The sequence below is a fragment of the Procambarus clarkii genome, chromosome 28, assembly GCF_040958095.1.
Source record: "Procambarus clarkii isolate CNS0578487 chromosome 28, FALCON_Pclarkii_2.0, whole genome shotgun sequence".
In the NCBI taxonomy this organism is placed as follows: Eukaryota; Metazoa; Arthropoda; class Malacostraca; order Decapoda; family Cambaridae; genus Procambarus; species Procambarus clarkii.
In genome coordinates, this window is record NC_091177.1 from 3,279,586 (window position 1) to 3,305,023 (window position 25,438).

Below are 25,438 nucleotides of genomic sequence, written 5' to 3' on the forward strand. Positions count from 1 at the left end.
TGCATCCACAACCTCGTTCTTGTATATTGCAGACTCATATTTAAGCATTGACATGAGTGGTTCAAATGACGAGCAACAAGTTACATTTTCTTCAAGATATGTTTTGATTCTCAAGACTGATGTCAAAAGCTCAAGTCCCATTCCCATTCAAGATTTCTCAGTTTAGTTTTCACAGACGTTACTCTCGAAAATATCCGTTCAACCAGGGCATTACTGATTGGCAAGCTGAATATTTTCAACACAAACTCAGCGAGGTCAATCAGTATGGGATTGAAGTCAATCAGTATATCTGAAGTGTCGGAAATTTGACTCCTGAGTGTGATTTTTGAGCCGAATTCCGACTCTCTGCACCTATTTTCATTTTCAAATTACGACTTTTTATGCCGAAAATATGCCAATTACTGAAAACGGCGATGGGTCATATTTTGCCCAAACCCCCCTGCAGTTTTCAAAATATCGTAAATCTCCTAAATTTGACTCCTGAGCGTGATTTTTGAGCCGAATTCTGACTCTCTGCACCTATTTTAATTTTCAAACTACGACTTTTTATACCGAAAATATGCCAATTACTGAAAACGGCGAGGGGTCATATTTTGCCCAAACCCCCCTGCAGTTTTCAAAATATCTGAAATGTCGGAAATTTGACTCCTGAACGTGATTTTTGAGCCGAATTCCGACTCTCTGCACCTATTTTCATTTTCAAATTATGACTTTATTTCGAAAATATGCCAATTACTGAAAACGGCGAAGGATCATATTTTGCCCAAACCCCCCTGCAGTTTTCAAAAAATCTGAAATGCCGGAAATTTGACTCCTGAGCGTGATTTTTTAGCCGAATTCTGACTCTCTGCACCTATTTTCATTGTCAAATTATGACTTTGTATACCGAAAATATGTCAATTACTGAAAACGGCGATGGGTCATATTTTGCCCAAACCCCCCTGTAGTTTTCAAAATATCTGAAATGTCGGAAATTTGACTCCTGAGCGTGATTTTTGAGCCGAATTCTGACTCTCTTCACCTATTTTCATTTTCAAATTACGAATTTTTATACCGAAAATATGCCAATTACTGAAAACGGCGATAGGTCATAATTTGTACGTACCCCCCTGCAGTTTTCGAAATGTCTGAAATGTCCAAAATTTGACCCCTGAGCGTGATTTTTGAGCCGAATTCTGACTCTCTGCACCAATTTTCATTTTCATATTACGAATTTTTATACCGAAAATATGCCAATTACTGTTTTTTATACCGAAAATATGCCAATTACTGAAAACGGCGATGGGTCATTGTTACGACCCTGGGTTCTCCAGTGGAAACCAGAGGTCAAAATTGAGCTATTAAACTTCCTGGTAGCACAGTTGGGCATCTAGAATGTCAATTGTTTGTATCTTCCCTGCCAGACGTAAGACTATTATTGTTTCTCAAAGAGCATTTAAAGACTGAGCTGGGGGTTGATTATTAAATAATAACATAGGCACCAACTTTGCTTACTAATACTTTCTAATCATTCATAAAGTAACAATACGTTGCATAGGGGAAGATCTTTAATGTGCTTAGCTGCACGATCAATTAGGCTCCTCCCGGCACCACGACATGAGGGAGGCAGCTGGTGGCTAGCTCGGTCTTCTCTTGGCTGGTGGCGTGAGGTTAAGACCTACTCTGTGGCTGTATCCCTACTCTCCTTCCTTCTCCTCTTACTTATTTCCCTTACCTGAAGTTCCTGTACCCTTAAGTTAAGTATTATATGGTGTAAGTGTGCCTACTCTGGTAGTAACGATTGGGGAGACCTGGGGATAGTATTTTGCCAGTGTTTGGGTACCCCTAAGTGTTGTGTTTTGTATTAGGGTCCCACGTGGTTTCACTACCCTAAGCTGCATCCAGCTTCAGTGCTTATCCAGTAGTACTTTACCCTAGCTTGTTATTAGTGTAAACCTTGTATCCTGCCTACGTGGACCAAGGCTTTTAACGTAAGATAGTGTGGTAAAGTTATTATTATTATTGTTATTGGTGTGAGTGTATATGGGGGGTTGTTAACGGGTTAATAAATAAGTACATGAATTACAGAGTATCTCTTCTTCCAAGGTGGGAGCGCAGTGATCAACCCTTAGACGAACATATTTGGTCTTGTAGCAAGTTATTACTACTGTGGATAGTTTATTTTGGGGGCCGGGCCTTTTAGCTCTCCCATATTTGATACTCCTGTCTTCTAACTACCTATACCCCTTAATAGTACCAGTACCCCATAGAAGCCCCACTCATATCAGTTGTAACAGTTATATTTTGCCCAAACCCCCCTGCAGTTTTCAAAATATCTGAAATGTCGGAAATTTGACTCCTGAGCGTGATTTTTGAGCCGAATTCTGACTCTTTGCACCTATTTTAATTTTCAAACTACGACTTTTTATACCGAAAATATGCCAATTACTGAAAACGGCGAGGGGTCATATTTTGCCCAAACCCCCCTGCAGTTTTCAAAATATCTGAAATGTCGGAAATTTCACTCCTGAGCGTGATTTTTGAGCCGAATTCCGACTCTCTGCACCTATTTTCATTTTCAAATTATGACTTTATTTCGAAAATATGCCAATTACTGAAAACGGCAAAGGGTCATATTTTGCCCAAACCCCCCTGCAGTTTTCAAAAAATATGAAATGCCGGAAATTTGACTCCTGAGCGTGATTTTTGAGCCGAATTCTGACTCTCTGCACCTCTTTTCATTTTCAAATTACGACCTTTTATGCCGAAAATATGCCAATTACTGAAAACGACGATGGGTCATATTTTGCCCAAACCCCCCTGTAGTTTTCAAAATATCTGAAATGTCGGAAATTTGACCCCTGAGCGTGATTTTTGAGCCGAATTCTGACTCTCTTCACTTATTTTCATTTTCAAATTACGAATTTTTATACCGAAAACATGCCAATTACTGAAAACGGCGATGGGTCATATTTTGGCCAAACCCCCCTGCATTTTTCAAAATATCTGAAATGTCCAAAATTTGACCCCTGAGCGTGATTTTTGAGCCGAATTCTGACTCTCTGCACCAATTTTCATTTTCATATTACGACTTTTTATACCGAAAATATGCCAATTACTGTTTTTTATACCGATAATATGTCAATTACTGAAAACGGCGATGGGTCATATTTTGCCCAAACCCCCCTGCAGTTTTCAAAATATCTGAAATGTCGGAAATTTGACTCCTGAGCGTGATTTTTGAGCCGAAACCTGACTCTCTTCATCTATTTTCATTTTCAAATTACGAATTTTTATACCGAAAATATGCCAATTACTGAAAACGGCGAGGGGTCATATTTTGCCCAAACACCCCTGCAGTTTTCAAAATATCGTAAATGTCCGAAATTTGACTCTTGAGCGTGATTTTTGAGCTGAATTCTGACTCTCTGCACCTATTTTCAGTTTCAAATTACGACGTTTCATACCGAAAATATGCCAATTACTGAAAACGGGGATGGGTCATATTTTGCCCAAACCCCCATGCAGTTTTTAAAATGTCTGAAATGTCGGAAATTTGACTCCTGAGCGTGATTTTTGAGCCGAATTCTAACTCTCTTCACTTATTTTCATTTTCAAATTACGAATTTTTATACCGAAAACATGCCAATTACTGAAAACGGCGATGGGTCATATTTTGGCCAAACCCCCCTGTAGTTTTCAAAATATCTGAAATGTCCAAAATTTGACCCCTGAGCGTGATTTTTGAGCCGAATTCTGACTCTCTGCACCAATTTTCATTTTCATATTACGACTTTTTATACCGAAAATATGCCAATTACGTTTTTTATACCGAAAATATGCCAATTACTGAAAACAGCGATGGGTCATATTTTGCCCAAACCCCCCTGCAGTTTTCAAAATATCTGAAATGTCGGAAATTTGACTCCTGAGCGTGGTTTTTGAGCCGAATTCCGACTCTCTGCACCTGTTACGGCCCTCTCGGGACGCAACGGGGTCCTTACTCTGATGTTGTTAGAGGAAGATATATGTATCCGTTCCCAAGCCAGTATTGGCTATCAAGGGATGAGATTCGTGACGCAAGTAACTTTAAAGGAAGTAGGGAAAGAAAGTTAAGAACTTAATATTATAATGTTCACCACCACCGATTAAATATATAGAATAAAAGAGTACACAAGGGGGAGGGGTATTAACACTTTACAGGGGGATTATGCACAATATAGTCTTCTGCTGAAGACTCTGGTGCCACAACTCTTGGTGCTTTCTTCGTGGCCTCACGACGTGTCCTCTGAGAATGCCGAGCCTACCCTGGCCACAGGTCAGCCAAAACACAGGTCCACTGGGGGCACCGCCGTGGAGGCCGTCAACCACACGTCCAGCTGGTCTGCTGGCAGGTACTGAGCCACCAAGGCTGGTACGGCCACTCCACGAACGATATAAGGGGTACGCCCTAGACAGGAGTCTCGTGTGATATCACAAATCACCCTCCTGTCCTCAATACCCCAGTGGATGATCGTCTCCAACAGTCGGTCCCGGGTAAATCCTTTTACTGCCTCTCCACTGGCAGGCTAACACACCACAGTGTTCTTCCGGGGGGACGACGTCACAACAGCTGCAGCAAACTTCACAGTATGGATTCAGATTCAGATTCAGATTCAGATGTTTATTCAGGTAAGGTATATACATACAAGTGATGTTACATTAATGGATTGATATATAGATAGAGCTAGTACATACAATGCCTAAAGCCACTATTACGCAACTGCGTTTCGGTATGGAGACTGGCTGCCTCGGGTAGACTGCCTCAACCTTCAACACAGTGGTCCCAGGTCAACTCTGTAAACAGACACGTCATCAATAACCTGGGACACTAATACACCTCACTTACGGGCTCGGGCGCAAACACCTGACGTATCCAGTCCATAGATGGCGCTGTCGTCGGAGCACCACCTCACCAGAGGTCAGGAGCGGCTGTGTTGTGAGCTGCACAGGACTGGAAACTGGCCCTTGTGGCCGATATTCGCCGTCCTCATCCGGTGTCGTCGTTCGTTTGGCGGGGGTTTCGGGAGCTGACCCACAGATGACGTAGTTGTCACTGCTCCAGGCTCGGATGCTGGATCCGGGTTCGTAACAGCACCTATTTTCCTTTTCAAATTACGACCTTTTATACCGAAAATATGCCAATTACTGAAAACGGCGATGGGTCATATTTTGCCCAAACCCCCCTGCAGTTTTCAAAATATCTGAAATGTCGGAAATTTGACTCCTGAGCGTGATTTTTGAGCCGAATTCTGACTCTCTGCACCTATTTTCATTTTCAAATTACGACCTTTTATACCGAAAATATGCCAATAACTGAAAACGGCGATGGGTCATATTTTGCCCAAACCCCCCTGCAGTTTTCAAAATATCTGAAATGTCGGAAATTTGACTCCTGAGCGTGATTTTTGAGCCGAATTCTGACTCTGCGCCTGTTTTCAGTTTCAAATTACGACGTTTCATACCGAAAATATGCCAATTACTGAAAACGGCGAGGGGTCATATTTTGCCCAAACACCCCTGCAGTTTTCAAAATATCGTAAATGTCCGAAATTTGACTCTTGATCGTGATTTTTGAGCTGAATTCTGACTCTCTGCACCTATTTTCAGTTTCAAATTACGACGTTTCATACCGAAAATATGCCAATTACTGAAAACGGCGATGGGTCATATTTTGCCCAAACCCCCCTGCAGTTTTTAAGATGTCTGAAATGTCGGAAATTTGACTCCTGAGCGTGATTTTTGAGCCGAATTCTGACTCTCTGCACCTATTTTCATTTTCAAATTACGACTTTTTATACCGAAAATATGCCAATTACTGAAAACGACGATGGGTCATATTTTGCCTATCCCCTACACAATGATTTATTATTACCTATTATTTTATCATTTAATTTAAATATTAAATAAAATAATTCATTTAATTATTATAGTAAGTACTTAATAATTTAATAAGTAGTAAGTACATAAAAATGATTAAAAAGTACAGTTTAGTCATAGGAGATTCCTAGATTGGAATTCACAACCAAATTTCAATACATCCAAGTATTTTTAGTGTGAAATGCTGTTATTATATACATAAATTGTTGTTTTAATAATACCACTTGGGTTGGACGGTAGAGCGACGGTCTCGTTTCCTACAGGTCCGCGTTCAATCCCCGACCGCCCAAGAGGTTGGGCACCATTCCTTTCCACCGTTCCATCCCAAATCCGTATCCTGATCCCTTCCGAGTGCTATATAGTCGTAATGGCTTGGCGCTTTCACTTGATAGTTCCCCCACCCCCCTGAATAATATTACAAGAACAGTATTTACGGGCTATTCATGCCCGTGCCACCTCTTGGGTGACTTAATCTTCATCATTCGAGAGCAGTACGTCCTAACCAGACATTATATAATGATATCCTGAACAGTTGATAAATAAAAATAATTGCGGAATACTTATCATAAATGGTATGAAACCTTATCATAAGCCAAGGGATTTGTAGATCAGTGTTTAAAAGGGAATTCGGAAGTAATAATAACACAGCTGATGCCATCTGTAGGCAGAAGAGAACACTATCAACTGGCTGGTCAATAGTGGCCATAAGATACAGCTTACGCCATCAAATGTTGACATCAAATTACACCTATAACAAATTACCCTGCAAAATACAACTAACGCCATCTCTTTTTTTTCCAACGCACTATAAATAGCCAAACAGCAACCCATAAGGTGGGTTGTTGTGCTCGGGTAGGAGGTTCCAAGCTCCGTCCACAGATGGTATGGGGTGCATAATAAATGTCATATCATTGGTAGATATTCTTTGTTGACATTCACACAACAGCCAATCACAGGACGGGATCAGCTAAAGGCTCCATCCACTTAATAAATCATCGTTATTCAGCACACCATCCTTGCTTATGACATTCTGCTTCAACTTTAATCTTCCTAAAAAGTGAAATGTTAAGTATTTAAAAATATTAATATAGTGATAACTAAATACTGCAGGATGTAACGGGTGTTACAGGAAACATGGACTGGCTACCTAACTTGTGACGTCATCAGTGGGGGTTGCCTCACGCAAATAATATCGGCGATACAATGCCTCCGCCCTCTTATTGGTCTGCATTATTCAGTTAAATGGAAATTTCTGTCTTGTATAAAACAGAAATTGTTGTTCTTTTGTACAACAACAAGGTTATTGAGCAAAAGGACGTATTTCTTATTTTGCATTTTATTCATATAAGCGTTGGCATTCCCCGCAATAGCCAATCACAGGAAGGTATTTGTTGGAAACTCTGCCTTCAACAATGTTGATTCCTAATGAACTCTAACGATAAATTCGTTTAATAAACGAGTATTTAGGGTCAAGCTACCGATGAACATCATAGGATAACAGGTGTTTTAGCTTAATTGCAGCTTCGTTAGACAGAATCCCTGGTCTTAATTTAAAAAATAAAGAACTAGAAAGCGTATTTTATTGCTAACTTTTCGAGAAATAAATCCCAGTCTCGTATTTGCGAACATATATGCATTGATTTTTTGGCTTAAGTTCTTATCATAATCCCTTTTGCAATCTCAACACCATCTGGCTCGTATCTTGTAACTATCTTCGTTACTTAGCCTCAAAACCTTACATTTGTCTTACATATCCTCAACAGTAGATAAAAAAAAGTAATTGTAGAATTCTAGTTACCTAATACCACCAGCATGGTATAAAACCTTATTATAAGCTACCAGACGTATAGATCAGTGTTTAAAGTAATAATAATACATTATTAATAATGTAATAATATTATTAAAATAATAATAATACAGCTGATGCCATCTGTCGGCAGATAAGAACACTATCAACTGGCTGGTCAACAGTGGCCATAAGATACAGCTTACGCCATCTGTTGACATCAAATTACACTTATAACAAATTACCCCACAAAATACCACTAGCGCCATCTCTTTTTTTTCCAACGCACTATAAATAGCCAAACAGCAACCCATAAGGCGGGTTGTTGTGCTCGAGTAGGAGGTTCCAAGCTCCGCCCATAGTGGGTATGGGGTGCATAATAAATGGCATATCATTGGTAGATATTCTTTGTTGACATTCACACAACAGCCAATCACAGGAAGGATCAACAACCTTGTTGTTGTGCACAAGGACCTATTTCTTAGTTTAAATTTTATTCATAAAAAAGTGTTGGTATTCCCCGCACCAGCCAATCACAGGAATGTATTTCTGGAAGCTCGACCTCCTTATGGACTCAGCACATCGCTCTAGCTCATGACTCTGTTTCATCTCTTGTATATACAAACTATGACTTTTTTTCGATTACTGTTATAATTAATAATATGAGATATAAAAGTTTTTACACAAAATGGCTAAATTCTGCCATTAAATGGACTTTGTCTGCTATACATAAAAACATACACCAATTTATTACCATTCATCCATTATTAATTTCAAATGTAATGTATAATGTCAAGGTTTTTCCCTCTCGCCATTACTTGGTGCAATATTTGAAAGTTGTCTATTTATTTATCGATCTATCTATTATCTTGTATTTATATTTACAAGATTCTGTGCATGGAAGAAAACTCTGCATTGAAATGGGACTAATTTATTAAATAATATTATTTAGTATTCAATTTCTTTCTTTATTATGCACCCCATACCCATCCCGTGGGCGGTGGTGTAAAGGATTACAGAGGCACATAATCGGTTCAGGAACTGAACCCTCTAGTTCGTTTAGGTAAGCAAATAACAATTTCTGACCAGGGGGAGAAAGATACTGGCAGTATGGGGCGTTAAAGTTTATTGAAGATTAAATTCTGCAGAACATGTAAATGTATAAAGTTCAAATATAAAGTAAGTAATTATATAAAGTTTATATTAAACACGGTTTATATTATAGGCTTATAACAAAGTTGATATTATTAAACTTAATATTGAACATGTAAATATATAAAGTTTCAAAATATATAATTTAAGGACTATATAACGTTTATATTAAAATATATAAAGTAAATATATAAAGTAAGAATTAACAGTAACAATTCCAAGTCCGAGGACTAGATTTAACTTAAAAGGTACACCCGTAGTAAGTATGAGACCTTAGCCTATAGTGACATGGAAACTAATTCTGCAGAAACCTAAAGGTTAACTGGTACTAGAATTAAGGCCGAGTGCAAATGTGTAGTAATTATATAACACTAGGATATAACAGGCAGGACACAAAGAATAACTAATAAGTGAGAGACCACATAACACGTAATGTACCCGGCCAAGAGGCCGTAAAAGACCTAATGGATAAGGAGAAGGGGGTGTGACTACAAGTAGGGCTTACTAGCACCTAGACTGGGCAAAGTATTAGCTGCGGACAGCGGGACACTTGGGGACCGGCGCTGCACCCCCACCGCAGGCCAGCGGCCGGACCCCCCCCCCCCCCCCCCCGAAGGGCGAGTGCCAGCTGGCCGCGTGAGGCACTCAATGTAGCAGAGCAACAACGTCCCGCCTGACGTAGGATGTGAGCACTACTCTTCCGCCTGCCGTCTGCCATTATTTCTGATGTGGCGAGCCCGTCCCGAGACAGCTGGGTGCGGAGCGTAGTCATCTGAGTCAAGCCTAGCGCCGAGGCTTGACCGGCGCTGCACCCCCCTTCCCACATGCAGTGGGGAGACAATCGGGACAACTGTGCAAAGCATGACGGGGGTACAAAAGCAGCCGCTTGCAAAAGGGGGGGAGGGTGGGGTTTTGCGAGGGCAGCGGCGAGGGCAGGCGGAGTGAGGCAGAGCCCCAGTGTGCGCCCGTATTTATACGGCCCCAAACTGCCCGCGCAACGCCGCGGGACGCGCTGCGCAATTGTTTCTTTCTCCCCCGCCAGAAAAATCCCCGCTTGCGATCAAGCAGTGACCATTTTTTGACGCTAGTTACAAAATTATTAATGTTATATATACATGATCGCACGTATATATATATATATATATATATATATATATATATATATATATATATATATATATATATATATATATATATATATATATATAATATATATATATATATATATACGTATACATATATACATACACATACATATCTAATCACACACACAAATACACACATCAATAATCTTTTGTATCACAAGTGATCAACAAGAGGCTCGCAACAGTCACTATACAAGGCACTTTACATCTATAGTGAGTCACACAGTTACTAATCCTGCTGCCCACCCACCCAACTGGGCGGCAGCTTTACAGTCATGTGCATGCATTACCTACAGTAAGGAAATTTTGGATACTTCGCTAAGATTTCGGGCAGCACGTCATTATGAATGAAGTACTTACACATTTCTTGGACATTATTGATGGTGTTATCTCTAAATTCCGCAATTTTTTCACATTCCATTATATAATGACGCAAAGTATGCGAATAGTTCTGCTGACAGAGTTTACATTTAGTCAAATCTACATCAGCAGATGTTACAAACTCCCAGAGGTACTTGTAGCCGAGCCTAAGCCTAGCAGTGGTAACATCTAGAAGTCTGCTAACATTATTGGATGACCCATAGACATGCGGTTCTTCATGCATAATAGAATGATAATAGATGGAGTAACTGGTGTGAATTTCACTTTGCCTCAAGTCTCCGAAATTTAGTTGATGTTCTTACAATTATTATTAATTACAATTATTTATAGCTTAGTTACTTTCATGTTACTCGCAATCGTACATTCTTAACATTAATAGCCCAAATTAGCACATCTTGCTTTTAAATTTGCCCAAAAAGTAGCAAGTAGGGAAATTAAAAATTTGGGAGCGCGGGGCTTTCAAAAGTAGCCCAATTCGCTATTTGTAGCCCAATCTGGCAACACTGCTCCCGGGCTCCCAGCAGAGGGACTACGCTCTTCCTCTTCTTGTACATGCAGCTCCTGGGAACCAAAAGTTCCAAGTAGCACAGGCTATGGTGATCCCATAGTGGACTTACCTGGCACAGGAGCGGGGGCTGTAAATGCGGAACTAATAGTAGCCAGTTTGTATTGAAAGTAGCCCAATATTTGTTTAGACTGCTAAGGGGTTTCATAGTAATCACACTTGTCAATGATACAGGCCTATAATTAAGAGGGTCTTTCCTGCTACCATTTTTGTAGAGTGGAACTGTTTGTCTTTTTCCACATACTGTACAGTATCTGCCACGACTCCTGTACCCAAACAGGACAAAAAAAAAAATAGAAGTGGGGTGTAATTACCGAAGTGTAGATACAGGATGAAAGCTACGCTCGTGGTATGACCCATCTTCCCAGAACTCTTGTCATATGTTGCTTTGAACTTACTGATGGTTTGTCTGCTTTCCCTCTTGTTCCAACCACTTACAGTATAACTGTTTGCAAAAGAAAATTATCTAATATTTTTTCGGTGTGTGCATGTGCATGTCAGTAGTGACTTGATATTAAACATATTTAAGGATTCAAGTAAGGATACTGATTGCTGTATGGGATTGGAGTTTGGTATTGTTCTTATTAAATATTAACTCCCTCCACACATTCTCTTGTGTCAACTACATTTACAAAACCCTGTTCTTAAATGCAAACCATGCTCTGAAACTCTCCCTGGACAGATGTAATAGGACCCATTATTGCCACACCAGAAATAAATATATCTTTGATATCCCCAGGGTCAACCTTAATCTGTGTAAGCACTCTATGCAAATAAAGGGACCTAGTCTATGAAACTCACTCCCTAGTGAATTGAAAAGCTGTCAAACTTTTGCCTCATTCAAAAACAAAAAGTATCTAATTTCATCTTCGTAGTTTCCTATACTGAGCTTTAAATTTGCTCTGTATCTAGTGTTACCCAGTCTCCCAATCTTTATGTACTTAATCCAAACAACCCTATCATTGTGTTCATTGCTGTCTTCTTTTATGTGCTAGCCATATGCTGTATTGTGCCTACTAATTTTTGTTAAACTACCATTTAAGCTGTCATTGCAATCTATCTGAGCTACCTATGTGCTTTAATATACTGTACCTACAAATTTCTCTCATCTTTTATTTTTTCTTGCTATGTACCTGTTATCATTTTTATAAATTTTGCTAGTTTTTACCTACTTAAAATTTTCTTAGATTTATAAGGACCTGCCTGAAACGCTGCGCGTACTAGTGACTTTACAACAATGTAACTACTATGCTGTGTATCCTAACAGTCCCAATGTACCTTCTTGTATACAGTATATAAAAATAAATAAAGAATTAAATATTACTGATTTATGTTGAGTGAGTATGTCATAGGTAATTTTGGGTTATCGATTCCCTGGCACAGATACCACAGGAGAGATATGGATAGGCAAGTGAATAATATAATGTTACGAAGGAAGAGTAGTCCATAGTATTAGACTTTAGAGAAGGCCTACTTTTGGAAACCTTTTGGGTTATATTTTGTACTGTATATGGCAATTCAAATTAAGCTTGTCAATTTGAACAAAGAATTTTTCCATCTACTCTGTTCTCAATTTCTGCATTGTTAATTTAGTTTAATTTGATTGGAGGGACTTGTTTCCAAACAATATGTATATAAAAGGTTGAAAGCTTTAATACAGTAACAAGGTGGCATACCTAAATTCAAACAAATTAGAAATAAATCATAACACAGATCATTACATATAATAGTCAACTATACAATTTCCTTCCTGTAAGTAGATTTATTCATGATTCTTAAGGCCTTTAAGTTGTTTTGTGTTATCTGCTATTTTTTTTCTAAGTTTCTGCAGTATGTGGCCTTGAGATCTCAACGTTGCCTAACTTCTCTACAAATTTTTATTATTACATGACTTAATAATGGTCTATGATGGACTGAAATGTTGTCATTTCCTTTATCTTCAGATTTGTGGGTTGGGTGTCTAATTTTCAGCCACATTATTGCGACTTATTGTCTGCCGACTCTAGCCTTTTTTTTTATTTTAGATATCGGGGAAGTCTCAGAGTTCAAGTGATTTATTGCAGAGTAACATTGCTACGACTAGAACTGAAACACTCGAGGCTTTTTTATAAATTAAGGATGCTCTCTCTGAAAGATTATTGTCTGAAAGAATCTGAAAGAATCTCTCTGAAAGATCATTATCATAATCAATTACTTGATTATGTTTTGAGAGGATTATAGCTTTACATCTGAGGAATTTGTTGGATGTTGATACTTGAGATAGCTGCCTGAGAGAAAGTCATTTACCTTTACCCTCAGTATTACACAAGTTACTGCATATGCTTTAGAAAATAAAATGTATTTAAATATTACAAATCCAAAATAGTTTACTGTTAGAACAATAAATACAACAATTTACATACAGTGCTGACAAATGGTAATTGTTTAAGTTTTAATTGGTTATATTCATACCAAAGTAAGCACAGTAATTATCAAAAGAAGGCACCAAGCTGGGAAGACTGAGCACCATCTGTGTCACTGTACAGTATATTCAAAATGCACTAAATTTCACAAAAGATGCCAATATGAGAACAAATGGACATCAAGGGAGCGTTATCAAAAATATAATACAGTAATTCATTGTGTTGGAGGACAGGCATAACGTGTATTCATACACATTAAGCTCCCCCAAAGGTCAAATTACTCACCCCACCCAGAATGCAACCCCACAATAAGCTGACTAACTCCTAAGTACCTACTTACTGCTAGGTGAACAGATGCATTAGATAATAGGAAATGTGCCCAACCATCATTATAGTGGAGGTGAGTGCAAAAGTACAAGGGGCGAGATTCAAGGCTTATGAGTAAGGAAAGGAGGAAGACGAGTATCAGAGCTCGGGGCTAAAAAGTGCAAATCCAATTCCTTCACGATCAATAAAAATATTTTTACACAATGGCATCATGGAGATTGACAAGCAACATGTCTAAAACAAATTTAGCCACAATCTTATGGATTTCCTCCCAGATATGAGGGAGAGGGAGGTCAACAGCAGGATCTCCAACTGTCGTGTTTAGCTGTATGGATAGTCTATGGGCCACCACACTTGCCTTCCAAAACAGAATAGAAGATTCAGGTGTAATCCAGTGTTAGTGCCTCTTTCAGGTTACATGATTATAGAATACAGCCAGAGCACTGTTCAAGTTCCACCAAGGAATACACTTCAGCATGCCAAGGGAGGCATAGCGAGGAACAGAGCAGATAATAGCAGCCATTGTGGTACTGTATTATGAAAAAGAGGGAGCGAAGGAGACATCAGATGGGCACAGAAGAGCAATATGAAGAGTGAAAAGATTTCAGTACAATATATCAAACCACCACTGAAGGGAAGAGAGTTGAGCAGAAATGCAAGGGGAAAGGAGGATGGGAAAATGGTCACTGTCATAGGATATCATCAAGGACTCTCCATGTCAGATCTATATAAATGGAATATTCATACCAAAAAATATTGTATTATTTTCAGTAGCTTCTGCAAGTTCCAGGGCCATCTACTTATATTCAAGCAAACTTGTTATCTTGACAACTATATAAAGCCTGCTACTTGTGGAGACATCACTAGAGATTCCTATCAGTGTGCTATTTACTGATAAGAAGTACTGAGAGCTATCCAAACAGTGGAAGGGTTAAAACAGTTTGTGCATCAAGGTGATATACCATATTATGGTACACTATGCATATGCTTCCTAACTGCTGGGGACAAGAAGCCAGTTACAAGGGTCCCTTAGACCAACTATTGACTTTTTCCAGGATGCAACCCACAACAGGCATCTTAATTTTGAGTACCTAATTACTACTTGGTGAACAAAGACCAAGTGAAAGGATACATGTCCTATCATAACATGGGAATAAAGAACACTGCAAAGAGCTTATACTGACCCATAATGAGACTATCCAGCCAGACTCATTTATATGTACTCCTACGATTATTACATTACCAAGAAATTTGATCCAGAAATCTACAACTGTACAGTATTTCCAAACCAGTTATTTAGTCAAGATTTTTTTTAATCTAAACATAAACAATTTATGTCCAAAGTTCAGTGTTCTATTTTGTCAATATTTGAAGCCTTAATTATAGCTCCTTTTGTTATACTCTTTTTATCCATTTATATTTTGTACTTAAATCATGTCACCCCTTATTCTTTATCTAGAGAATTTTAAATTAAGCTTTTTTTTAGTCTTAAGTAAATAAACCAACCTCCACACAAGAAAGGAAGATGATAGCATTTTTTCTATTCTCCTCATAAGATAGTTTTCCAGTTACAAAGACTAAAATTGTCATCTTTCACTGCACACATTCAGATGATTTTAAGTCCATTGTATGGTATGGTGACCAAGACTAAAGACCTATGTTGCACTTGTTAGGCCCAATACAGTTTCAAGCAACTGTATACAAGTAATTTGTGGAAACTTAATAACTTAGCACTTTCATGTTCCAACCCGCCAGCACATTCCCAACTGTAAACATTCTGGGCATCTTGGGGTCCCACTAAGCAACATCTTAAATGTTTATACTGTATTCTGAACGTTTCCTCAGTTTTTGGATTATTACTATAAATTTGGTATCAAAGAGTTCACAAATAAGTTTGCTAGTACAAAAGCAAAAGAAAGGCGATTTGATAATACAATTTGCATGATTGTGCTGAATATACAAATTCTTATGAACATTTCAACATTCCTTATTTATTTTTCAACATAAATATAAATTAAACACGTGGAAATGCCCACACAAAATTGGTCTGTGTTACTGTAGAAAAGAAAACAACTTTTATACTTTCCTGGCAGGCAATTTCTAAAGAATATTCTCACAAGCAGATCACTTATTGTCTTGAGTGATAAGACAGTTGGCCAAGGTGATCTCTAGATGATCTCCTGATATTTTGGTTGGTCACATTATTACTAAAAAAATTCTGGAATTTCGAGATGGACGACACATTTTAGTGTCATTGGAACATTTACTATTAGACTACAGATAACACGTTTTAGTATCAGCAAAAAGGTAGTGTTAGTACTTAGTAATACAAAATCTGGCCTAGAGGAGCATTCTTCCCTGTTTATAAGAATCATCACTTTTCTCTATTTCATTCGTTGCAAATTATATGTTAAAACTCCAAACTGGTAGAAGCCCATAACCAGGCAATCTGTTCTAGGAATCCTCCACCACTAGGCACTAGTGAGCTGACATAGCTATACTGTATATGCAAAAAATACATAAAAATACTGATTAAAGGACTATGGCATTAATCATACAGCTTTAAAATATTTTTTATATTCTGAAAAAATATTTACATTATTCTGAATGCATATCTAGATTGTCACCAAAAACATTTTCTTCATGAATATTATGAAAACAAAACATATGAATGTATTTCTATGACTAATAATTTTTAGTACCACATACCAAGACATTTCCTCGTATTCTCAGTAATACATCTTCAAGTTTAACTTTCGCACCTAGCACAACAATACAGGCTATGTACACCTGATTACACCTCGGCACTAAATTTTGTGTAACTGGCATATAAAAGTATTTTCAATATTTAAACTCTTCACGTTGGGATATTCAGCAAAGTTGTTACAAATAAAATTTGTTCCCATAAAACACACAAATTCTTCTTGCAATGCTCAATGCCAGAGAAAAAATAAATCAGTATTTCACATACAATAAATGCTATTATCATGTTTTTATTCTCCCAACAAAGATCATGTTTTTACTCTCCCAACAAGGATCATATTTTTACTCTCCCAACAAGGATCATATTTTTACTCTCCCAACAATGCTTCTAACTATTTCTGAAAGCATATGCCTTAGTCCAAAAACATAATTGCTGATCTAGGACACAGTACAGCTGTTCATTTACCCAAATTCTACACTCATCTCATATGCGATCATAAATACTCATGTACTGTATAGCCTTTGCAGCTACTGGTGACAATCTTTCTAAAAGATTATGTGGCAAATTAAATGCTTTATCAATATTAACTTAATTACACCGAGATTCAGACAAAAACAAAATTTAACAGTGGAATAAATACACATGCATCCATACACTCCCAGCATCATCTTGCATTCAGTAAGAATGAGAACCTTGCCTCTCCTTATATCATACAACACCGGTTCATTAACACCTATGAGCATTGTCTTAACTAGCAGTAACACTCACATCTTAGCAAGGATGTGTGTGTGTAGCCATCCTATACAACAATGAAACAGCTGGTGTACATAAAAACAAATAAACAATACTGCCATGAAGAGGTCTACATCATCAATACTTTTAGTGAAGAATTAAAAAAAAAGACTTTCTTAAGATTCAGCAAAATATAATTAAAGCAGTTTATTAATACATTATAGAGATTTAAGCACTCATTGAATATTGAAAGTTTCATTCATACACACTGTCAGCTTTAAAAATTACTTAAGTGGTCTAAGATTGTCTCAATTTAGTTCATTTAGTATTGATGAAAACACAAGTTTTTACCTGTTGTAAAATTTTATATAATAATCAGATCTAAAGGCAAATGAAAGCCCAAGTCCAACAAATGAAAATATCTGCTTTGAAAGAGAGATTCTGTCAAAATTTTTACCTTCAAAAGCAACATACTTCAAGTATACACATTGGTTACCATGGAATTGCCAACTTTCCATATTATTTCTAATTTTCCTTACCATAGAACCAAATTGTAATGTGTCAACATTCTTTCTTTTCCTTTCCCTTCTTTTCTTCAATGCAAAGCCCTATGCTGTACATTACAAGCTATAAATACCATTTACAAAATATGACAAACAAGGTCAATCTACAACAATCTCCACATGTAAACTACCAACCCCTACATGATGAGAAGTGCAACCCGTGGCAAGAAGAGAGCAGTGAGGAGAGAGCTGATAAGATTTACAGCATGATTATCGAGGATGTACGACCCACTGATTGGTATCACTCCCTCTTTAGGCCTTTCAACAATTTTTCCTTCTGAATCCATACCTGAAAAAGAGTAAAGCTGATATGGTACCCATAAGCATACACCAGGAGATTATCAATAACTGTACATACATAGATAATTTGCTATTTGTCTTACAGGTTCAGATACCTGAAACAGCACTTTACTACCTGCAGGCGATTCAGTTTTAGCCAGAATAAAATTATTTATCATATATTATATATATATATATATATATATATATATATATAAAATGTTTATTTCCACGGAAGTGTGAATGACAATTTATTAGTATATCATAATAAATTATTCTTCCATTGTTCTTTAATTATTATTATAAATCAGAAAATGCTCTTCTAATTTTAATGGTAAAAGTAGTAGATCATGAAGACCATGAATAAAATTAAAAGAATTAACATGATTTTTGTGAATACATTACATTTGCAGCAACCTCTGGGGATCCTAGCAGCAACCAGTTCACATCCTTAAAAATTATTTGAATTTCCAAATATGATATAACTAACTACTGTAGTTACAAAATGTTTATTCTCTTGGTGGCTTAAATCTTTCATGAAAAGCACCCTTTTGAGCAGATCATTCTGTTGTTGTTTCTGGAAAGAATCATGGTCAGTCAGGCAGTACAACATGCTATACTGGCCCCAACAGGATCTAAAAAAAATCAGAAATTTTAAGGTTTGCCACATAATCATCATAATGCAGCGGATTCCAATATTTTCACTGACCTGAGAACTGCATGGTAGCTCCAAGTATTGAATCAATAAGACTACCCATTAGGCCCCCAACAGCTCCAACGAAGATAATTGGCCACTGTGGTGGTGCAGAGATCATGACAGGGCTGGACACACACATCAACAGTGTTAGATAATGACCAATACCCACCACAAGTCCTCCCAGAAGGCTCACAACCAAACCAATGAAGGTGATCCCACCATTTGTGCCTGCAGAGAAAGCTTAATAGATTAACATATCTTTCAATACCCTCACTAATTTGCTACGAGAAGAGGTTAGAGTCTTTAAATATGCCAAACTAGAAGATAGAAGAAAGAGGCAATATGGTCACTACATACAAAATAGTAACAGGAATCGACAAAATTAATAGAAAAGAATCAATTGATAAGAAAGAACTTAAAGAAAAAAAAGGTCATAGATCTAAACTAACTAAACAAAGCTGCCGAAGAATTGTGAGAAAATTCCCTATTGCAAACATAGTAATTACCTAAGTGTAGTTACTTACAGGATGAGAACTACGCTCATGGTATTCCGTCTTCCCAGCACTCTTATCATATAATGCTTAGAAACTACTGACTGTTTTGGCCTTCACCACCCCTCTTACCTAAGTTGTTCCAACCATCTACCACTCTGTTTACAAAAGTGAATTTTCTTGTATTTCTTCAGTAGCTTTGTTTAGTTAGCTTAAGTCTATGCCCTCTTGTTCTTGAAGTTCCAGGTCTCAGAAATTCTTCCTAATCAATTTTATTGATTTCTGTTACTATTTTGTACATTGTAATCACATAGACTTTTTTCTTCTATCTTCTAATTTTCGCATATTTAATGTCTCTAATCTCTCTTCATAGTTCTTGTCCTTCAGTTCCAAGTCATTTAGTTGCATATCTTTGCACTTTTTTCAGTTTGTTGAGTGCTTCTTAAGATATGGGCAACATACAACTGCTGCATATTCCAGCTTTGGTCTAACAAAGGCTGTAAACAATTTCCTTATTATTACTTCACTTGTGACATTTCTTCAGTATGATACATTACCTCTGATTACTGCCCTCATTTTTCTGTCAAAGTTTTTCATCCATGTTAGAAGCCTATATGTCACTCCTCTAATATGTTCCAGTTTCCAGAACAATCTCTTATGTGGAACTCTATTGCAAGTCTTTTTAAGGTCCAGATAGATGCAGCCAACCTAACCATCTCTTTCGTGTAAAATTTCTGTGGCTCTATCACAGAAACTGAGTAAATTCATTACAAAGGATCTTCCAGATTGAAAACTATACTGTCTGTCTGTTTTTATATCATTTTTCTCCAGGTGTTCTACCCATTTAGTTTTAATTATTTCTAACAATATTTTGACTATTACACTTGTCAATGATACAGGTCTCTTATTGAGTGGGTCTTCACTGCTGCCACTTATGTAGATTGGAACTATGTTAGCCTTTCCCCACATATCTGCTAGGACTCCTGTACACAGGGATGCCTGAAAAATCAGTTGAAGTGTAATGCTGAACTCGGGTAAGATGAAGAGTGCTGGGAAGACAGGACGCCATAATCATAGCTCTCATCCTATAACTACACTTAAATAATTACACTAAGGTAATTACTCAATCAACTTGTACACAAGTACCGGTAGATACAGTACAGAGGTTTTAATTCACTGTTTATCACCAACAATAGCTATTCAAATTAGCAACACCAAAAACTATATTTAGTTATCCTGTATATTTTTTCTGGATATCGTAAATAATTTTTTATTAAATCATTCGGGTTTTAATAAATTTTCAGTTCCTGTAATAGAAGTTTGGACTTTTAACACTAACTGTACTAAACAAAACTTCAATTAAATGCTTAAAGCCATACACATCTATCTAATTATAATTGAATAAACAATAATTATTATCAAGGTAATGTAAGACAAATATTTTTCAACTCAACTGTCCTGAAAGATATTTTTTTACCCTCTCTAGCAGGAGATACTGCCATCTAAACATTTTAGTGCACGCGCACACACACACACAGTGACAGTCATGATGATATACAGGAAGCAACGTACCTCGTGGTACTGACCGCAGAGAAGTGATCAGAACAGGATCTCCAGTGCTTAACACTGTTCCAATCTCGGAGGCCCAGGTATCTCCATTGCAGCAAGATAAAGCTCCTGTGATGAAAAATGTAGCTTATTGTTTCAAATTATAATAAAGTAATACTGTACTTTCCTTGTACACTTCACACTGATAATGCTTAAAACTTGTGACCTTGTGAAAACTACCATCTTAAAGAATGCCTGCCCCTCAGCCCCAGTGGCTCTATTTCATTTATATAAAAGTTCATCCCAGCTAAGAGTTAGCATGAAGAAATCACTGAGACTAACTTCTTGCCCATGTCAGAGAAATTCAGATTCCTGAAATTAAATACAGTAGTTAATAACACAAGATAACATTTTTAAAGTCATAGAAGACTCTTCTAAGCATGCCTGAATGATGAGGAAATCATATCAATGGTGAACACCCCCCCACCCCCACCCAAAATCGCAAGGCTGAGGAAGCAGAAAACTGATCAGGTAAAAATCTAAAACACTCATGGGGGTGTAGTTGACCAAGCCTCGTCACATCTCTTATGGAGCTTGAATACTGTACACTACATGTCATGTTCTTGGACCCATCAAAGGCTCCTCAAAAGATCCTGCAACATCAGAATTTTAAACTAGCACTTAAGGAGATTATGTCTCAAAGTAGAAGATACCTACTACCAGCTTTCAACCTCCATCAGCAATATGTAATACAGTACTACACACTCCACACCACACCAAATTCTTAAGCAGAACAGCAGTACAGCTGTTTGGTGAGTATAATACTAATTTTGAGTTAATCGTCAAACTCGTCTATTTGATTGGGTCCCCAAAATTTACTGGGCCTAGTCAATTTCTCAAGCTCCCACATTCTCATTGTGCTGGAAAATGCTGTACATCAGTGACTTGCATCTTTGATGTACAAGAAATATCTTTCCTATACAATACAGTATATGAAAAATTATCTTAAAAATGGAGGGGAAACAAAACTTAACACACCTAAAATGGCTAAACTAAGCCAGGAACATCGGTAATTGTAGACAAGGTCAATTGGGTGTTCTCCAATGCCACAATCAATCATGTAGAACAATGCCATCAGACTTGCCACTCCTCCATTGCATACTACTTGCACCCAATTGCGTTCACCACCTACAAATAAATAATTCAAGTACACACTCAAAATTATTTTTAAAATACAGAGCTGTACAGTATTTACATTTTTATTCTTTAAATGATTTCTTTTACCAGTTAAGCATATACAGTACATCAAGTAAATCACCATTCCACTTACCCTCCTTGAAGTTATCCTCAAGTTTTCTTTTCTTGGCAGATTTAAATTTAGTAGCTCTTGAGGACGAGACAAAGAACACGAGAAGGTTCATGAAGAAGACATAGCTCCCTAACGTCAGCAGAAACCCTACCACAAGACCTGAGGGCAAAGGAACCGATCTCTTCTGGCTCTTTCTCAACAAGGCAAAGTAAAATTCAGTAGTCTAAAATAAAAATACAATGTTTTTCTTAAAAAATATTAATCAGCGCTATAGCATTATACCCATCCAAACTTCACTCATTTCAGAGGCCAGCACAATAAACATACAGGAGGCCCAAGATTTGTGCAGTAGGTTGCAAGTATTGGATTATATAGGTAAGGACAAACTAAATTTTGAAATGTGCAGGGGAACTTTAAAGTTATGCAGGTTACTAATCAACTAGTCTAACATATCCAAAGTAGTAATTTGAATTCCAACACACTATATTCTTGTTTTAAAATATTTTGGGGGTAATAGTATATTTATGCATCACTGTATATCTCAAGTATTCTAGAGTTCATTATTTACCTGAAATTTACCTGAGGGCTACCATCTCTAATGGTCTCAATGTAGACAGGTAGCCATCTAAAATTGATGATTAAAAATGAGAAAAAGTGAACTTTTGGAGTTCTCTGAAATTTAAACCAATTTTTTTATATATATAGTAGAGTACTGTACAGTACTGTACTTATATAGTTTTAAATAAGAGTTGCAAATTTTTTTATTTTAAATAAGAGTTGCAAATTTTTTTATTTGTATGGTTCCAGCATCAATACCAGTGCAAATTGAGGGCTACTTGTATTGGTACTGTAAATTACAAAAATATTAACAGTAAAACCTTATAAATTAATTTCTGCCAAGTGATATTTTAAACAATATCACATGCTGAAATACCGTACAATGAAAAATATGAGTAGCAGGGCTTGCAATTATACAGTATTTTTTGTGCATGTGTTTTTGTCATGGTCTATGACTTCTTCCTCATTAGGCATTATTCAATCTGTAATAACCATCACTTACCAGACACAGCACCACTGAAAGACAACGAGCGTCGCCGAAGACCCCACCAAGCTAGAAGTATGGGTAACAAAGTGGCACTCAGCCACCGAGCAGGTTCAACTACCTCAACTGCAAGAGAAATTGAATATGTAATTAAATTCAACATTTATTAAAAAATACATACTGCGTAAGATATTGAACCTAAACTTACCTGATGGCCACCAACTCTCTAGTGGCCAAAGGATTTTTTCCAGTTGAATTCTGAAATTTACCTCAATTTACCTGAGGGCCACCAACACTAGTGGCCTTGACGAGAGCAGGAAAACGAAGTACAGTACAGCAGTATAGTACAGTGATCCCTCGTAAATCTAGACCACCATGTAACAGATACTGTACCTCTAGGCAGTGGTTCAAATCTGCCCACTATATTTCCTATCTGAAATTTGGATTTAAAAAAAAAAATTGTGTTATAAACTCATTTATATATATACCGTACTGTGCAGTGTAAACAGAGACCAGTTTAACCTGGTTGTTAAATGATTTGATGAGTCGTAATCCGGGGAAAATTAGGATTAAGGACTTTACTGAAACACTATGCGTTTAGCAGTTCCCATGGCGTAGTGGTAAAACACTCCCCCTGGTGCTTCGCAAGCTCATTGGCCTGGGTTCGTATCTTGGCTGGGGAGGATTTACTGGGTGCCAATCCTTAACTGTAGCCTCTGTTCACCCAGCAGTGAAAGAGTACTTGATTGTTAAACGATTTGGCGGGTCGTAATCTGGGGAAAATTAGGATTAAGGACTTGCCCAAAATGCTATGCATTTCTTCTGTATAAGAATGTAAGAACTCCTGTATAGTATAAAGTATATAAATAAAATAAAAATGTGTGCTAGTGGTTTTACAAGAATGTTAGTACAGGTACTTCTATATATATAAATACAGAGGTGTATATATATATAAAAAATTAATAAAATACAAAATTGTATTGTTTAAAATTATTTATCAGTACTGTAGTATTATTATTGTTTGAAATCAATCAGTTATGTGTGGGGGAGTTTCTAATGTGACCCACTTTAAACTTTTTACTAAATACATTTTGTATTGTTCTAATCAAATGAATTATTAATGAATTATTAAATGAATAGTACTCATTTAATGAATGAATTATTAAAAATAATATTTCAAAAGATGGGGTAGCGGGTCGGGGGGAGGCGACGACCCTCGCCTCAAGCGACCCCACCAGCCTGACTGTGTCAACCATCTCGCCTTTGTCTTGCTCTAATGTTAAATGTCTCAGCCTCCCTGATCACACGGAGGCCACCATCACCTCACCATCTTCATCTACATATGGCAGGAACACGGAGCGAGTGCCAGCTGGTCACACCTGTGGCATCCACCTTATACACACGCCACATATTGTCGTTAACACGTGCATAAACAAATGATGTGACGAACATAAATAAGTTGTTTTAGCATCATTTGTAAACATATAAATGTGCAACAGTGTTAATGCCTTTTTCTTGCATATGTATAAAACCCTGAGTGGGCAATGTTGGCAATATCACTTACTTCCAAGAGTCGAGGATATGAAGGCATTGGAGAGCCACATTATCATTGATATCGGCAAGGTAAAGAGAAACAGAAGTAAGAATCCCTGCCGCATGGTTGAGCGAGAGAGAGTGCATTTATAGAAGAGGAGCAGGACGAGCGACTACTCCCCTGCCTGGCTCTCCTACGACTGGCTGACCAGCTGACCCGACTCCAGCTGGGGACGAGACCATGCCGCAGCCTCCCTTATTATGATCTTTAACATCTCATGCTGTCTAGTAATCCTTTCTAATCACTGTATGTCGTTTTAGATTTAGCCTACTCGGAAATAAAATTTCAATATAGCACGGGCAATGGTGAGCCTGTAACCCTAGTGACTATTTATTTATTTATTTATTTATTTATACAAGAAGGTACACTGGGTTTATGAGAGTACATAGCATTCATGTTTTTACATAAGAATATAAGAACACAAGAACAAAGGCAACTGCAGAAGGCCTCTTGGACCCATACGAGTTAGTTTAGTTCATTTATTATGCACCCCATACCCATCTTGTGGGCGGTAGTGGAAAGGGTTACAGAGGCACATAATGGGCTCAGGGACTGAACCCCACAATTCATTTAGCTAAGCAAGTCACAATCTTGATGAGCTAGTTACAAAATTCCATATAAGTCATCACATCATCATTGGGCTCGAGATCGACCACAAGTACAGTTTCTAAATTAATAAGCAACTGACATATGTGGAGAGCTAGTGTCACAATTTATATGTTTGTCCTGCACACCACCCCCCCACCTCATCCAGCCCATACGAGGCAGCTCCTATTTACAACCACCCAATCCCACTCATATACATGTCACATCCACGTTTGAA

General features: G+C 37.5%; 1 protein-coding gene across 1 annotated transcript; it reads right to left on the reverse strand.

The window, feature by feature from the left end:
- Positions 1 to 16,217: 16,217 nt before the first annotated feature.
- Positions 16,218 to 24,767, reverse strand: LOC123755018 (transmembrane protein 19). The gene is made up of 7 exons (XM_045737433.2): positions 24,586 to 24,767; positions 23,040 to 23,147; positions 22,001 to 22,138; positions 21,709 to 21,858; positions 20,695 to 20,799; positions 18,644 to 18,859; positions 16,218 to 17,944 (listed from the first exon to the last, which is right to left on the reverse strand). The coding sequence occupies exons 1-7, from the start codon at positions 24,677 to 24,679 to the stop codon at positions 17,793 to 17,795; spliced, it is 963 nt and encodes a 320-aa protein (XP_045593389.1). The 5' UTR covers positions 24,680 to 24,767; the 3' UTR covers positions 16,218 to 17,792.
- Between the last annotated feature and the right edge of the window lie 671 nt (positions 24,768 to 25,438).

Coding starts and splice junctions, on each gene's coding strand:
- LOC123755018 (XM_045737433.2), bottom strand. CDS start 24,679: ATGCGGCAGGGATTCTTACTTCTGTTTCTCTTTACCTTGCCGATATCA. Junction 22,139..23,039: donor TTTCAGTGGTGCTGTGTCTG/GTAAGTGATGGT, acceptor CTTTGCCCTCAG/GTCTTGTGGTAGGGTTTCTG. Junction 20,800..21,708: donor GCTTAGTTTAGCCATTTTAG/GTGTGTTAAGTT, acceptor TTTTCATCACAG/GAGCTTTATCTTGCTGCAAT.